The 18,526-nt window shown below is 35.2% G+C and overlaps 1 protein-coding gene across 1 annotated transcript in view; it reads left to right on the forward strand.

The window, feature by feature from the left end:
• The first annotated feature begins 11,914 nt into the window (after positions 1 to 11,914).
• LOC127530970 (proteoglycan 4-like) overlaps positions 11,915 to 18,526 on the forward strand; it is a 50,252-nt gene continuing 43,640 nt past the window's right edge. Inside the window, exons 1-2 of the mRNA XM_051938976.1 lie at positions 11,915 to 11,939; positions 12,023 to 12,028. Of these exons, the coding sequence (XP_051794936.1) occupies positions 11,915 to 11,939; positions 12,023 to 12,028 (31 nt within the window). The remainder of the gene's footprint in view (positions 11,940 to 12,022; positions 12,029 to 18,526) is intronic.

The raw sequence follows: 18,526 nt of genomic DNA on the forward strand, positions 1-18,526 counted from the left end.
TTTCTGTATGTATTGTGTTGTTTCTGTATGTATTGTGTTGTTTCTGTATATGTTGTGTTGTTTCTGTATGTGTTGTGTTGTTTCTGTATATATTGTGTTGTTTCTGTATATATTGTGTTGTTTCTGTATATGTTGTGTTGTTTCTGTATGTATTGTGTTGTTTCTGTATATGTTGTGTTGTTTCTGTACATGTTGTGTTGTTTCTGTATATGTTGTGTTGTTTCTGTATATATTGTGTTGTTTCTGTATATGTTGTGTTGTTTCTGTATGTATTGTGTTGTTTCTGTATATATTGTGTTGTTTCTGTATATATTGTGTTGTTTCTGTATATGTTGTGTTGTTTCTGTATGTATTGTGTTGTTTCTGTATATATTGTGTTGTTTCTGTATATGTTGTGTTGTTTCTGTATGTATTGTGTTGTTTCTGTATATATTGTGTTGTTTCTGTAGATATTGTGTTGTTTCTGTACGTGTTGTGTTGTTTCTGTATATGTTGTGTTGTTTCTGTATATATTGTGTTGTTTCTGTATATGTTGTGTTGTTTCTGTATATGTTGTGTTGTTTCTGTATATATTGTGTTGTTTCTGTATATGTTGTGTTGTTTCTGTATATGTTGTGTTGTTTCTGTATATGTTGTGTTGTTTCTGTATATATTGTGTTGTTTCTGTATATGTTGTGTTGTTTCTGTATATGTTGTGTTGTTTCTGTATATATTGTGTTGTTTCTGTATATGTTGTGTTGTTTCTGTATGTGTTGTGTTGTTTCTGTATATATTGTGTTGTTTCTGTACGTGTTGTGTTGTTTCTGTATGTGTTGTGTTGTTTCTGTATATATTGTGTTGTTTCTGTATATGTTGTGTTGTTTCTGTATATATTGTGTTGTTTCTGTACGTGTTGTGTTGTTTCTGTATGTGTTGTGTTGTTTCTGTATATATTGTGTTGTTTCTGTATATGTTGTGTTGTTTCTGTATGTGTTGTGTTGTTTCTGTATATATTGTGTTGTTTCTGTATATATTGTGTTGTTTCTGTATATATTGTGTTGTTTCTGTATATGTTGTGTTGTTTCTGTATATGTTGTGTTGTTTCTGTATGTATTGTGTTGTTTCTGTATGTGTTGTGTTGTTTCTGTATATGTTGTGTTGTTTCTGTATGTATTGTGTTGTTTCTGTATGTGTTGTGTTGTTTCTGTATATGTTGTGTTGTTTCTGTATATGTTGTGTTGTTTCTGTATATGTTGTGTTGTTTCTGTATATGTTGTGTTGTTTCTGTATATGTTGTGTTGTTTCTGTAGATATTGTGTTGTTTCTGTACGTGTTGTGTTGTTTCTGTATGTGTTGTGTTGTTTCTGTATATATTGTGTTGTTTCTGTATATGTTGTGTTGTTTCTGTATATGTTGTGTTGTTTCTGTATGTGTTGTGTTGTTTCTGTATATATTGTGTTGTTTCTGTAGATATTGTGTTGTTTCTGTACGTGTTGTGTTGTTTCTGTATGTGTTGTGTTGTTTCTGTATATATTGTGTTGTTTCTGTATATGTTGTGTTGTTTCTGTATATGTTGTGTTGTTTCTGTATGTATTGTGTTGTTTCTGTATATGTTGTGTTGTTTCTGTACATGTTGTGTTGTTTCTGTATATGTTGTGTTGTTTCTGTATATGTTGTGTTGTTTCTGTATGTGTTGTGTTGTTTCTGTATATATTGTGTTGTTTCTGTATATATTGTGTTGTTTCTGTACGTGTTGTGTTGTTTCTGTATGTGTTGTGTTGTTTCTGTATATATTGTGTTGTTTCTGTATATGTTGTGTTGTTTCTGTATATGTTGTGTTGTTTCTGTATATATTGTGTTGTTTCTGTATATGTTGTGTTGTTTCTGTATATGTTGTGTTGTTTCTGTATATGTTGTGTTGTTTCTGTATGTGTTGTGTTGTTTCTGTATATATTGTGTTGTTTCTGTATATGTTGTGTTGTTTCTGTATATGTTGTGTTGTTTCTGTATGTATTGTGTTGTTTCTGTATATGTTGTGTTGTTTCTGTACATGTTGTGTTGTTTCTGTATATGTTGTGTTGTTTCTGTATATGTTGTGTTGTTTCTGTATATGTTGTGTTGTTTCTGTATATGTTGTGTTGTTTCTGTATGTGTTGTGTTGTTTCTGTATATATTGTGTTGTTTCTGTATATGTTGTGTTGTTTCTGTATATGTTGTGTTGTTTCTGTATGTGTTGTGTTGTTTCTGTATATATTGTGTTGTTTCTGTATATATTGTGTTGTTTCTGTATGTGTTGTGTTGTTTCTGTATGTGTTGTGTTGTTTCTGTATATATTGTGTTGTTTCTGTATATATTGTGTTGTTTCTGTATATATTGTGTTGTTTCTGTATGTGTTGTGTTGTTTCTGTATGTGTTGTGTTGTTTCTGTATATATTGTGTTGTTTCTGTATATATTGTGTTGTTTCTGTATGTGTTGTGTTGTTTCTGTATGTGTTGTGTTGTTTCTGTATATATTGTGTTGTTTCTGTATATATTGTGTTGTTTCTGTATATACTGTGTTGTTTCTGTATATGTTGTGTTGTTTCTGTATATGTTGTGTTGTTTCTGTATATATTGTGTTGTTTCTGTATATATTGTGTTGTTTCTGTATGTGTTGTGTTGTTTCTGTATGTGTTGTGTTGTTTCTGTATATATTGTGTTGTTTCTGTATATATTGTGTTGTTTCTGTATGTATTGTGTTGTTTCTGTATATATTGTGTTGTTTCTGTATATGTTGTGTTGTTTCTGTATATGTTGTGTTGTTTCTGTATATATTGTGTTGTTTCTGTATATATTGTGTTGTTTCTGTATGTGTTGTGTTGTTTCTGTATATGTTGTGTTGTTTCTGTATATGTTGTGTTGTTTCTGTATATATTGTGTTGTTTCTGTGCTGTATATGTTGTGTTGTTTCTGTATGTGTTGTGTTGTTTCTGTATATATTGTGTTGTTTCTGTATATATTGTGTTGTTTCTGTATGTGTTGTGTTGTATCTGTATGTGTTGTGTTGTTTCTGTATATATTGTGTTGTTTCTGTATATATTGTGTTGTTTCTGTATGTGTTGTGTTGTTTCTGTATGTGTTGTGTTGTTTCTGTATGTGTTGTGTTGTTTCTGTATATATTGTGTTGTTTCTGTATATATTGTGTTGTTTCTGTATGTGTTGTGTTGTTTCTGTATGTGTTGTGTTGTTTCTGTATATATTGTGTTGTTTCTGTATATATTGTGTTGTTTCTGTATATATTGTGTTGTTTCTGTATATATTGTGTTGTTTCTGTATGTGTTGTGTTGTTTCTGTATGTGTTGTGTTGTTTCTGTATGTGTTGTGTTGTTTCTGTATATATTGTGTTGTTTCTGTATATATTGTGTTGTTTCTGTATGTGTTGTGTTGTTTCTGTATGTGTTGTGTTGTTTCTGTATATATTGTGTTGTTTCTGTATATATTGTGTTGTTTCTGTATGTGTTGTGTTGTTTCTGTATGTGTTGTGTTGTTTCTGTATATATTGTGTTGTTTCTGTATATATTGTGTTGTTTCTGTATATATTGTGTTGTTTCTGTATATATTGTGTTGTTTCTGTATGTATTGTGTTGTTTCTGTATATATTGTGTTGTTTCTGTATATGTTGTGTTGTTTCTGTATATGTTGTGTTGTTTCTGTATATATTGTGTTGTTTCTGTATATATTGTGTTGTTTCTGTATGTGTTGTGTTGTTTCTGTATATGTTGTGTTGTTTCTGTATATGTTGTGTTGTTTCTGTATGTGTTGTGTTGTTTCTGTATATATTGTGTTGTTTCTGTATATATTGTGTTGTTTCTGTATGTGTTGTGTTGTTTCTGTATGTGTTGTGTTGTTTCTGTATATATTGTGTTGTTTCTGTATGTGTTGTGTTGTTTCTGTATGTGTTGTGTTGTTTCTGTATGTGTTGTGTTGTTTCTGTATATATTGTGTTGTTTCTGTATATATTGTGTTGTTTCTGTATGTGTTGTGTTGTTTCTGTATGTGTTGTGTTGTTTCTGTATATATTGTGTTGTTTCTGTATATATTGTGTTGTTTCTGTGCTGTATATATTGTGTTGTTTCTGTATATGTTGTGTTGTTTCTGTATATATTGTGTTGTTTCTGTATATGTTGTGTTGTTTCTGTATATATTGTGTTGTTTCTGTATATATTGTGTTGTTTCTGTATATATTGTGTTGTTTCTGTATGTGTTGTGTTGTTTCTGTATATATTGTGTTGTTTCTGTATATGTTGTGTTGTTTCTGTATATATTGTGTTGTTTCTGTATGTGTTGTGTTGTTTCTGTATATGTTGTGTTGTTTCTGTATATGTTGTGTTGTTTCTGTATATGTTGTGTTGTTTCTGTATGTGTTGTGTTGTTTCTGTATATATTGTGTTGTTTCTGTATGTGTTGTGTTGTTTCTGTATGTGTTGTGTTGTTTCTGTATGTATTGTGTTGTTTCTGTATGTGTTGTGTTGTTTCTGTATATGTTGTGTTGTTTCTGTATATATTGTGTTGTTTCTGTATATATTGTGTTGTTTCTGTATGTGTTGTGTTGTTTCTGTATGTGTTGTGTTGTTTCTGTATATATTGTGTTGTTTCTGTATATATTGTGTTGTTTCTGTATATATTGTGTTGTTTCTGTATGTGTTGTGTTGTTTCTGTATGTGTTGTGTTGTTTCTGTATGTGTTGTGTTGTTTCTGTATATATTGTGTTGTTTCTGTATATATTGTGTTGTTTCTGTATATATTGTGTTGTTTCTGTATGTGTTGTGTTGTTTCTGTATGTGTTGTGTTGTTTCTGTATGTGTTGTGTTGTTTCTGTATGTGTTGTGTTGTTTCTGTATATATTGTGTTGTTTCTGTATATGTTGTGTTGTTTCTGTATGTGTTGTGTTGTTTCTGTATATGTTGTGTTGTTTCTGTATATATTGTGTTGTTTCTGTATGTGTTGTGTTGTTTCTGTATGTGTTGTGTTGTTTCTGTATATATTGTGTTTTTTCTGTATATATTGTGTTGTTTCTGTATATATTGTGTTGTTTCTGTATGTGTTGTGTTGTTTCTGTATATGTTGTGTTGTTTCTGTATGTGTTGTGTTGTTTCTGTATATATTGTGTTGTTTCTGTATATGTTGTGTTGTTTCTGTATGTGTTGTGTTGTTTCTGTATATATTGTGTTGTTTCTGTATATGTTGTGTTGTTTCTGTATATATTGTGTTGTTTCTGTATGTGTTGTGTTGTTTCTGTATATGTTGTGTTGTTTCTGTATATATTGTGTTGTTTCTGTATGTGTTGTGTTGTTTCTGTATATGTTGTGTTGTTTCTGTATGTGTTGTGTTGTTTCTGTATATATTGTGTTGTTTCTGTATATGTTGTGTTGTTTCTGTATATGTTGTGTTGTTTCTGTATATATTGTGTTGTTTCTGTATGTGTTGTGTTGTTTCTGTATATGTTGTGTTGTTTCTGTATATATTGTGTTGTTTCTGTATATGTTGTGTTGTTTCTGTATATATTGTGTTGTTTCTGTATATATTGTGTTGTTTCTGTATATATTGTGTTGTTTCTGTATGTGTTGTGTTGTTTCTGTATATATTGTGTTGTTTCTGTATATGTTGTGTTGTTTCTGTATATATTGTGTTGTTTCTGTATGTGTTGTGTTGTTTCTGTATATGTTGTGTTGTTTCTGTATATATTGTGTTGTTTCTGTATATGTTGTGTTGTTTCTGTATGTGTTGTTTCTGTTATATTGTGTTGTTTCTGTATATATTGTGTTGTTTCTGTATGTGTTGTGTTGTTTCTGTATGTATTGTGTTTGTTTCTGTATGTGTTTGTGTTGTTTCTGTATGTGTTGTGTTGTTTCTGTATATATTGTGTTGTTTCTGTATATATTGTGTTGTTTCTGTATGTGTTGTGTTGTTTCTGTATATGTTGTGTTGTTTCTGTATATATTGTGTTGTTTCTGTATATATTGTGTTGTTTCTGTATATGTTGTGTTGTTTCTGTATGTGTTGTGTTGTTTCTGTATATGTTGTGTTGTTTCTGTATATATTGTGTTGTTTCTGTTGTGTTGTGTTGTTTCTGTTGTTGTGTTGTTTCTGTATATGTTGTGTTGTTTCTGTATATATTGTGTTGTTCTTCTGTATATTTGTGTTGTTTCTGTATATGTTGTGTTGTTTCTGTATATATGTGTTGTTTCTGTATATGTTGTGTTGTTTCTGTATATATTGTGTTGTTTCTGTATATATTGTGTTGTTTCTGTATGTGTTGTGTTGTTTCTGTATATATTGTGTTGTTTCTGTATATATTGTGTTGTTTCTGTGCTGTATATGTTGTGTTGTTTCGTATATTGTGTTGTTTCTGTATATATTGTGTTGTTTCTGTATGTGTTGTGTTGTTTCTGTATATATTGTGTTGTTTCTGTATGTGTTGTGTTGTTTCTGTATTGTTGTGTTGTTTCTGTATGTGTTGTGTTGTTTCTGTATATTATTGTGTTGTTTCTGTATGTGTTGTTTGTTTCTGTATGTGTTGTGTTGTTTTCTGTATATATTGTGTTGTTTCTGTATATATTGTGTTGTTTTCTGTATGTGTTTGTGTTGTTTCTGTTATATTGTGTGTTGTTTCTGTATATGTTGTGTTGTTTCTGTATATATTGTGTTGTTTCTGTATATGTTGTGTTGTTTCTGTATATATTGTGTTGTTTCTGTATATGTTGTGTTGTTTTGTATATATTGTGTTGTTTCTGGTATATATTGTGTTTGTTTCTGTATATGTTGTGTTGTTTCTGTATATATTGTGTTGTTTCTGTATATGATTGTGTTGTTTCTGTATATGTTTGTGTTGTTTCTGTATATATTGTGTTGTTTCTGTATAAGGTTGTGTTGTTTCTGTATATATTGTGTTGTTTCATGTATATATTGTGTTGTTTCTGTTGTGTTGTGTTGTTTCTGTATATATTGTGTTGTTTCTGTATATGTTGTGTTGTTTTCTGTATGTGTTGTGTTGTTTTCTGTATATATTGTGGTTGTTTCTGTATATGTTGTGTTGTTTCTGTATATATTTGTTTGTTTCTGTATATATTGTGTTGTTTCTGTATATATTGTGTTGTTTCTGTATATATTGTGTTGTTTCTGTATGTGGTTGTGTTGTTTCTGTATATATTGTGTTGTTTCTGTGCTGTATATGTTGTGTTGTTTCTGTATATATTGTGTTGTTTCTGTATATATTGTGTTGTTTCTGTATGTGTTGTGTTGTTTCTGTATATATTGTGTTGTTTCTGTATATATTGTGTTGTTTCTGTATATATTGTGTTGTTTCTGTATGTGTTGTGTTGTTTCTGTATATATTGTGTTGTTTCTGTATATGTTGTGTTGTTTCTGTATATATTGTGTTGTTTCTGTATATATTGTGTTGTTTCTGTATGTGTTGTGTTGTTTCTGTATATGTTGTGTTGTTTCTGTATATGTTGTGTTGTTTCTGTATATGTTGTGTTGTTTCTGTACATGTTGTGTTGTTTCTGTATATATTGTGTTGTTTCTGTATGTGTTGTGTTGTTTCTGTATATATTGTGTTGTTTCTGTATATATTGTGTTGTTTCTGTATATATTGTGTTGTTTCTGTATGTGTTGTGTTGTTTCTGTATATATTGTGTTGTTTCTGTATATGTTGTGTTGTTTCTGTATATATTGTGTTGTTTCTGTATGTGTTGTGTTGTTTCTGTATATGTTGTGTTGTTTCTGTATATGTTGTGTTGTTTCTGTACATGTTGTGTTGTTTCTGTATATATTGTGTTGTTTCTGTATGTGTTGTGTTGTTTCTGTATGTGTTGTGTTGTTTCTGTATGTGTTGTGTTGTTTCTGTATATATTGTGTTGTTTCTGTATGTGTTGTGTTGTTTCTGTATGTGTTGTGTTGTTTCTGTATATATTGTGTTGTTTCTGTATATGTTGTGTTGTTTCTGTATATATTGTGTTGTTTCTGTATGTGTTGTGTTGTTTCTGTATATGTTGTGTTGTTTCTGTATATATTGTGTTGTTTCTGTATGTGTTGTGTTGTTTCTGTATATATTGTGTTGTTTCTGTGCTGTATATGTTGTGTTGTTTCTGTATATATTGTGTTGTTTCTGTATATATTGTGTTGTTTCTGTATATGTTGTGTTGTTTCTGTATGTGTTGTGTTGTTTCTGTATATATTGTGTTGTTTCTGTGCTGTATATGTTGTGTTGTTTCTGTATATATTGTGTTGTTTCTGTATATATTGTGTTGTTTCTGTATATGTTGTGTTGTTTCTGTATATATTGTGTTGTTTCTGTATGTGTTGTGTTGTTTCTGTATATGTTGTGTTGTTTCTGTATGTGTTGTGTTGTTTCTGTATATATTGTGTTGTTTCTGTGCTGTATATGTTGTGTTGTTTCTGTATATATTGTGTTGTTTCTGTATATATTGTGTTGTTTCTGTATGTGTTGTGTTGTTTCTGTATATATTGTGTTGTTTCTGTATATATTGTGTTGTTTCTGTATATATTGTGTTGTTTCTGTATATGTTGTGTTGTTTCTGTATATATTGTGTTGTTTCTGTATGTGTTGTGTTGTTTCTGTATATATTGTGTTGTTTCTGTATATATTGTGTTGTTTCTGTATATGTTGTGTTGTTTCTGTATATATTGTGTTGTTTCTGTATATATTGTGTTGTTTCTGTATATATTGTGTTGTTTCTGTATATGTTGTGTTGTTTCTGTATATGTTGTGTTGTTTCTGTATATATTGTGTTGTTTCTGTATATATTGTGTTGTTTCTGTATATATTGTGTTGTTTCTGTATATGTTGTGTTGTTTCTGTATATATTGTGTTGTTTCTGTATATAATGTGTTGTTTCTGTATATGTTGTGTTGTTTCTGTATGTGTTGTGTTGTTTCTGTATATGTTGTGTTGTTTCTGTATATGTTGTGTTGTTTCTGTATATATTGTGTTGTTTCTGTATATGTTGTGTTGTTTCTGTATATGTTGTGTTGTTTCTGTATATATTGTGTTGTTTCTGTATATATTGTGTTGTTTCTGTATGTGTTGTGTTGTTTCTGTATATATTGTGTTGTTTCTGTATTATTTGTGTTGTTTCTGTATATATGTGTTGTTTCTGTATATGTTGTTTGTTTCTGTATGTGTTGTGTTGTTTCTGTATATGTTGTGTTGTTTCTGTATATATTGTGTTGTTTCTGTATATGTTGTGTTGTTTCTGTATATGTTGTGTTGTTTCTGTATGTGTTGTGTTGTTTCTGTATATATTGTGTTTTCTGTATGTGTTGTGTTGTTCTGTATATATTGTGTTGTTTCTGTATATATTGTGTTGTTTCTGTATATGTTGTGTTGTTTCTGTATATGTTGTGTTGTTTCTGTATATATTGTGTTGTTTCTGTATGTGTTGTGTTGTTTCTGTATATGTTGTGTTGTTTCTGTATATGTTGTGTTGTTTCTGTATATATTGTGTTGTTTCTGTATATGTTGTGTTGTTTCTGTATATGTTGTGTTGTTCTGTATATGTTGTGTTGTTTCTGTATATATTGTGTTGTTTCTGTATATATTGTGTTGTTCTGTATATGTTGTGTTGTTTCTGTATATATTGTGTTGTTTCTGTATATATTGTGTTGTTTCTGTATATATTGTGTTGTTCTGTATATATTGTGTTGTTGCTGTATATATTGTGTTGTTTCTGTATATATTGTGTTGTTTCTGTATGTGTTGTGTTGTTTCTGTATATATTGTGTTGTTTCTGTATATATTGTGTTGTTTCTGTATATATTGTGTTGTTTCTGTATGTGTTGTGTTGTTCCATGTGTAGCAGCTGGTTGGTGAGAAGCCGTGTTTGTAGATCCGCCTCCAGGAGACCAACGCCTGTTTATGGAAGTTTAATCATTGAATTGGTATTTTGTCAATTTTATAATTACATTTGAGTAAAAAATGAATTCCTCCTAACTTTTTGAATAAATAATTTGGTATTGCATTCCACATTTTAACATTTTCTCTGATGAGGCGACATAACCAGTTAATTCTGAACATATTATTCATTGTTTCTAAACTTAAAACTTCCAGCCCTCTATTTCCCCTCTGGGTACAGAGAATCTCTTTTTTAGATTATATATATATATATACACATATAACAAGGAGCTAGACTAGAACAGGATACAGTTTATTTACATTTACCATACACAGGTACATTGTTGTGTGTTTCCCTGAGTCAGTAACACTTCACACCCCACCCTGTCAAACTCATCAGGTTTAACATGTTTGCTGCAGAGCACCGACTCATCACTTACAGCAAACCCCCCCCCTCCTCAAAGCTGCTTCCTACTTCCTCCTCAGAAAGTCTTTGGGAAACCTACATGGAGTAAAAACAATAGACAAAAAAGTATACAAGTCTGTACACAACAGCATATCTAAAAATAAATCATGCTACTAAATTAAGGACAAAGAACAGAAGTAGCCAATATTCTGGAGACCAAAGTTATTTAATTTGATCAGTATAACATTGTTTAGTAACATTTCAATTATGTGAGAGCAGTCCTAAAGAATTGTCTGAAATCCCAATCATAAAATGGGTTTGGAGGAAGAACATAGATGCTAATCTGGATTTATATGAGTTAGGCTTTATAACTACTATTGGTAGTATTGGTGGTGTTAATAGTAATGCTACTACTAGTGGTAATACACCAACTACTGCTGCTGATACTGTCACTGCTACTACAACTTGTAATACTATTACACATGCTGACACTTCTACTACTCTAACAGCTATTTATACTATTACTGCTGCGTGTACTTGGATTACTATTACTGCTGCGTGTACTTTTAGTATTACTACTACTACTGCTTGTACAGCTGTACTACAGCTACTAATAATCGTCTGGTGTTTGGTTGTCCAGCTGTTAGCTTGCGTTCGTGTTTTGCTAGCGGCTAACTGGTTAGCTCTCATAGACTCTGAACAAGATTTAACAATGAAAAAGAACCAAAAAAATTCTTACCTATGGAAAGTTATTCCAAGTTTCCTTGTCTCCAATGTTCGACGTAGTGTGCAGTTAAATGCAGCGCAATGAGCCGGCATTGGTTAAAATGCCATAAAAAGCAGAAGGGGCCAGAACGAGGGGGGGTCCGTGACGTCACTTTCCTGCGCCACTTGAGAACGCATTTGCATTTGAATTATGAGACACTTTTTGCGGGGCGAGCATGAAAATGCAAAAGCATTTCTGAGTTTGCTTTTGCTTTTTCATTTAGTCACAGAATGAGCAGTGCTGAAGAAGAAAATGAAATTGCATTTTGGAATATTGCTTTTTCATTTTAGTTTTGAGTCAAAAAGTGCAGCCATGACTTTGAAATGCAAAAGCATTTCTGCTAATGCTTTTGAATTTGAGTTTTGAGTCACATTCGCTTCCATAGTTCAGCACTGCTCAGCACAGCAGCACGTCTCCTGTGGAACACCTGCGTTAGCATGCGCTCATGGTGCATTCAAAGACGGCTCGGGAAAACACGTTACTGGAGAGGTTTAAATTAAATAGACTATAACTGTGACTTTTGCCAAACAGAACCAGAAACCATCATCCACCTCTTCTATCAATGCTCATACAGTAAAAACCTCTGGAATCATCTACAAAACCTAATCCAGAACAAAACCGGACACAGGATCAGCCTCCAGGAGAGCCACATCCTCTTTTACTTTGAAAATCCCTCCATACCTTACAGCCTTTCCCTTTTGTTGCAGACTATCATCATGCTGGGCAAATTTCATATTCACAAAACGAAATGGGCAAAGAAAAACCAAATGGAAAATACTTTGAAAATGAACTCAAACAGTACTTTAATAAACAAGTCTGAAATTTTTATGGCTTTGTTGTTTGATGATGATGTTATTGTATTAAGAACATGACATCCCTGCCCCAAACCACATGTACACACGTACAAACGTTTTACAGCTAAAACCGATGAAAGGACTGTTTTGCAGAGCTTCTTTCTCCTGCTCCCTTTCTGCAGGTCAAGGTACGGGTAAGTTTGGCAAACACAACCAATGACAACAACCTGGAATGATGTGTTTCTTCAATGTGCTCCCCAAGCAGAAAAACATCCTCCGTTCCAATCTCCTCCCGGACGATGTGACTGTTGACACCTTTGGAGCTTGTTTTGTTGATGCCTGGAGAATCACCCTCTGCAACTCTCAATAATAAAATAATTATATTTATATAGCGCTTTGTGCTAAAAGACAGTTTACAGTACAGAGAAAACAAAGAACAAAGCAACTTTAACATGCAAAGATAAAAAAACAAGACTATAGAATCAAACCTTCACTGTGCCGTGTGATGAATCAGTAGGCCTCCATTGTTTTTCACAGCTAGAAGGTGGGAGCTCTCGTTAAATGATGGTACAGCATCTCTGACCAAGCTTGAACGGCACACATCACATCACCTTCAAAATCAAAACGGAAAAAGAGGTCAAGAGGTTTTCTTCCTTCAAATTTCTTCCAACCTTTCTTCAACAAAACTCCTATTTTGATGCATATCTGTTGATAATGAACCAAAACTGCTTAAACTGTGAATAACCTTGTTTGCAAACTATTGAACATATTGAACGTGCGTCTGGAGTAATGTTTAGCAAACCAGCCAGAGCGAGCAAGAAGCAAAAAACTTTACACAGTTCTTTCCAAACAAACCGTGTAAGTTGTGTGACCTTGTTGGCTGCAAACAATGTTTGCAAGACTGCGGAGGACAATGATGCCCTCACTTACAATCCCTACATCAGTAGGTCCATCATCTGACTGTCCCTGGTTCCGCACCAAGTAAATCTTCATGACCTCCTCTGCCAACTCCTTTTCTAAACCGTCAGGAGCATCAGCGACCATCTGAAGACATGGGGGAGAGAACTGGTTAGAGATCACTTCTGGTCTGCATGTTAAGGACAGACGTACAAAGAGTTATGGCTCGGTATTTTCTAGAGATGTAACCATACAAAAAGTTCATATCGCAGTTATTGTAACAAAATTATCACGATTGTTATTATCATAAGATTGTTTAAGTATGCTCAAAATGTTCAAAGTGCTTATACAACAGTCAGCTCCAACCAAACGATTTGACTGTACAAGAGTCATTTGATGAGTGACGACATACAGCAGTGGTCCCCAACCTTTTCTGTGTCACAGACCACATGACAGTCTTTCCTCAGAACGTGGAGCGCTGCTGCTCTTTATGACAAACTAAGTATGTACCAAGAAGCAGAGCATCTGTTCTCCATTTCTGGGACTTCAGCAACAGTTAAAAGCAGTAATATTTGCAGTGATGGGGGAAGTGGCTGCGGTGATTATCTTTGGCACTCAGCCTGCATACTCATGACTACGACCAAATCACAGCCATGACGGTAGAGGACAACATCACTCCCTCTACTGTGACATTGCTTAATTAATTTCCCCTCAGCATCCTAAAAAAACCACCAAGAATACGTCCAGACTTCAGTCTTTGTGGTTTTAGTGGAGGAAAAATCTCCGGGGCCCTTCCACCATGTTGTCAGGGGCCAAACATAATAAATTGTGCATTCACGTCTGTGTCAGGAGTTACTGCCTCTCCACCATCAAAGTGCAGTAATCAAACATGTTTGTAATGAAAATTAAAATTTGAAACGGTAATACAAACATTCAGGGATTTTACCGTGCTTTATCATTATACTGATAACATCCATCATTGGGAAAAATGTATTTTCTTCTATTTTATGATGAATGTAATTTACTAACATCCCAAACTACTCATTGTGCTGCTGATTTCCCTGTTTGTCTTACAGTTGTTTGTGATTACCTGAGTTAAAACTTGCAACACTTTTAGAAATTCAGAAAACTGTACTAACCTCAAACTCCCTGATCAAAGCACTTGCATCTTCTCCCAGATGATCAATGAGACCCTGGATGATGATCTCTCGTGTTCGCTGAATGAGGATTCCATTCAACTATCAAAACCTTTATTACTCTGCACATTTCAGTAACATTTGCTCTACTAGTCCAGCATTAATGTCAAAACAGTTTCAAATGAATTGATTTAAGAGAAAACAAACTGAAGAAAAATACGAGTTACAAAGAACTGTTATAGACGGCAATAAAACAGAAGAAATAATATGAGACATAAGCAATAAAATAACAGGAGGGAAAGTCAGAGGGGATAAAGGTCAGTTTTCTGATCAGGACAAATGAGTACCATAAAGCAGTGTTGGTAATAAGTAACACATAAGCAGAAAAATATCACACAGCCACGTGACATTACGATTAACACAATCATTAAACAAAACCGAATATGGGATAGGATTACATTTTATTACCTGAAGTAGGACACTCATTCGATGCCGTTCTCCTGCAGCACCTTTCTTTACTTGGAACAGGAACCACAGTTTGGGGGAGTAGAAGTCCAACTTTGACATGAATTTTGGCTCCAGATTCAGTGTGGTGATCCTCTGAAACTCTGCACTGACCTGCAATAAACATGAGAAAAAGAAAGAAAACTCACCCTTCAAGCTGTTATCATTTCAATTTCAAACAAAATACGCTCCAAACAGAGATCAACAGGATGGATGCAAGTTTTACAAAGCTTTGAAAAGAATGTAAAACTGACATCTTCAGATATCTTCTGTCTGTAATGTCTACGTCCACAATTGTGTTTCAAAAAAATTAACTTACTTGGGAAACATCAAACAAGGTCGGCCGTCGGTCAGCGATCTCTCTGATGCTCATCTGCAGGCTGATGACATCATTTCTTCTATGTGTAAATGTGCTGCACATTAAGCCCTTGATGGCTGTACCATCTTTCTTCTTTGACTCTGTGATTAGCTGCTGTCGGTCCAGCTCTTGTTGCTCCTTACCGTTTCCTCCAGGATAGTGTGGGAGAAACACGACTTCTCCTTTTCTTGCTTTCTTTATATTCTTTGTGGGTTCCTTGTCATCAGAGTGTTTGTTCTTCAGTGAGTTGCAGGTAACCTCAGGAACTCCACGACTTCGAAGCTTTGATCTGAAATTTCCCATCTTGTACTTCAAACTGTACATCCATCCAATCCAGCCATTACGGCTGCCTGGTTCTGTCAAACATGGGTTCTGTTTGACTGAAGCCTGTGCCACTTCACCAGTCTGAAGGCTTGTGGGGTAGGCTGTGTACCTGTACATGTAGTCTGCTAGTTTCTCCATGATTTCAGACTTGATCTGAGTATTAGCACAGCACCGTCTTCAGCAAATTGTTCTTTGGCATTTCTCAGTATTGTCTCTGTTGCCACAGAAAACAGTGGAATGATAACTCGATCTGGCCATAATGTCCTGTGTGGACTTGGGCTGGGCGATAAATCGAATTGATTAATTCGCATTTTTAAAACCTGACGATTTGAAAATTTGCCAAATCGTAAAATCGAGGTGAGCTTAAATATATAAGAATACAGATTCTTCTCCTGCCTTTCACGACTTGTGCACTGGCGTTTGCTTCCTCTCATCTCCTTCCACCAAAACACTCACACCCCCGTCATGGCGGACAGAACAGCAGACGAAGAGTTTCTCCCATTTTTTATGAGATGAACTCAAAGATCTAAAACTTTTTCCACATACACAATATCACCATTTCTCTCAAATATTGTTCACAAATCTGTCTAAATCTGTGACAGTGAGCACTTCTCCTTTGCTGAGATAATCCATCCCACCTCACAGGTGTTCCATATCAAGATGCTGATTAGACACCATGATTAGTGCACAGGTGTGCCTTAGACTGCCCACAATAAAAGGACACTCTGAAAGGTGCAGTTTGGTTTTATTGGGGGGGTCCACTCCTCTTCAATCTCTGTGTGAAGTTGCTGGATATTGGGTGAACTGGTACACTCTGTCGTATTCGCCGATCCAGAGCATCCCAAACATGCTCAATGGGTGACATGTCCGGGGAGTATGCTGGCCATGCAAGAACTGGGACGTTTTCAGCTTCCAAGGATTGTGTACAGATCCTTGCAACATGGGGCCGTGCATTATCCTGCTGCAGCATGAGGTGATGTTCTTGGATGTATGGCACAACAACGGGCCTCAGGATCTGGTCACGGTATCTCTGTGCATTCAAAATGCCATCAATAAAATGCACCTGTGTTCTTGGTCCATAACAGACGCCTGCCCATACCATAACCCCACCGCCACCATGGACCACTCCATCCACAACACTGACATCAGAAAACCGCTCACCCACACGACGCCACACACTCTGTCTGCCATCTGCCCTGAACAGTGTAAACCAGGATTCATCCGTGAAGAGAGCACCTCTCCAACGTTCCAGACTCCATCCAATGTGAGCATTTGCCCACTCAGGTTGGTTACGACGACGAACTGGAGTCAGGTGGAGACCCCGATGAGGACGACGAGCAGCAGATGAGCTTCTCTGAGACGCTTTCTGACAGTTTGTGCAGAAATTCTTTGGTTCTGCAAACCGATTGTTTCAGCAGCTGTCCGAGTGGCTGGTCTCAGACCATCTTGGAGGTGAACATGCTGGATGTGGAGGTCCAGGGCTGCTGTGGTTACACGTGGTCTGTGGTTGTGAGGCTGGATGGATGTCCTGCCAAGTTCTCTGAAACGCCTTTGGAGACGGCTTATGGTAGAGAAATGAACATTCAATACACCAGCAACAGCTCTGGTTGACATTCCTGCTGTCAGCATGCCAAATGCACGCTACATCTGTGGCATTGTGCTGTGATTAAACTGCACCTTTCAGAGTGTCCTTTTATTGTGGACAGTCTAAGGCACACCTGTGCACTAATCATGGTGTCTAATCAGCATCTTGATATGGAACACCTGTGAGGTGGGATGGATTACCTCAGCAAAGGAGAAGTGCTCACTATCACACATTTAGACAGATTTGTGAACAATATTTGAGAGAAATGGTGATATTGTGTATGTGGAAAAAGTTTTAGATCCTTGAGTTCATCTCATAAAAAATGGGAGCAAAAACAAAAATGTTGCGTTTAGATTTTTGTTGAGTGTACACTTAATGCCAGAGCTGTACACCAGAACAGGAAACTATGGATCAGTTTACGTGTTAGCTTCTGCTTTGTATGAATCATCTGTCTGATCATACATGGATCCAATGTGTGTTAAATGGTCCTTGTTCCCCACCCTCCTCTTCTCCATACCTCCCTCTCCAAGACCACTGTCTCCTTATTTCTGCTCTGGGGGTTCATCTAGGTTCTGGAAAGCGACTTCAGACAATCTGACTGTAATTGGTGCTATATCAATAAACTTGAATTGGACTGAGATGTCTTGGAGATCTTCAGTTTTTTCTCTACCTGTCTCTCACTCATGATGGCTGCCTTTGTGGCTTCACATAATTCTTTAGTTTTTGGCGTTATGTGAGAGCTGACAGCTTGTGAGTTCTGCTATGGCTTGAACATCAGCAGGAAACCACTCTAGACCTTTACATGTGCTGCTGATGACATGAAATGACCTCTTATAGACCCTGGAATACATCCATCCATCCATCCATCCGTCCATCCGTCCATCCGTCCATCCATCCATCCACCGCTTTATCCTCATTAGGGTCATGGGGGGTGCTGGAGTCTATCCCAGCTGACTCGGGTGAAGGCAGGGGACACCCTGGACAGGTCACCAGTCTGTCACAGGGCTACATATACAGACACACAATCACACTCACATTCACACCTACGGACAATTTAGAGTAACCAATTAACCTCAGCATGTTTTTGGACTGTGGGAGGAAGCCGGAGTACCCGGAGAAAACCCACGCATGCACAGGGAGAACATGCAAACTCCATGCAGAAAGATCCCAGGCCCAGGCCGGGATTTGAACCGGGGATCTTCTTACTGCAAGGTGAAAGTGCTAACAACTTCTCCACTATGCAGCCCCCCTGGAATACAAAGAAACTGAAATATGTCAGACAGGACATAAAGTATTATGGAATCAGATGCATTTAAAGTCCTGTTCATTGTATTCTTCAGGTAATATACCTTTAGTGGTACCAGGCATTAAAATGAACAAGAAATTAAAGAAAACAAGGATGGTCTGATCATTTCATCCATGACTCTATGTAGGTTTACTGAAGTTACTTCTGAGTTGTTACTAATTATATACATGAATAAAACTAAAACCTTGCTTCTCCTTTTTTCTTGACAGAGGTCAAAGGAGTCTGACGATGTGCCAGTGATGGTTCAGTAATCTGCAGAGAAACAGAAATAAGATAAGAAACATGCTGAGACTTTGGACTGAAAACTGCTTCCTCCTGCAGCACGTTCTGTTGAACACCTTCACCTGGAGCATCAGAGACACGTTTTAACTGGACATCTGGTCCAAAGATCAGACAGGAGAACAACGGACACGCTGTACAAGCTGCTGCTAAAGTTCCCTCCTTCTGGATCAGTTCATGACATAAAGCTGCTGCAGCTCCTGATCTGCTGTTTATGGCTGCAGCCTCTCAGGAGACCAGTCATGTGTTCACACATTTATGGAGTTTGTGCATTAATAGGTGTCAACACCCAGGTTT

This window comes from Acanthochromis polyacanthus, chromosome 18 (genome assembly GCF_021347895.1).
Source record: "Acanthochromis polyacanthus isolate Apoly-LR-REF ecotype Palm Island chromosome 18, KAUST_Apoly_ChrSc, whole genome shotgun sequence".
NCBI lineage: Eukaryota > Metazoa > Chordata > Actinopteri > Pomacentridae > Acanthochromis > Acanthochromis polyacanthus.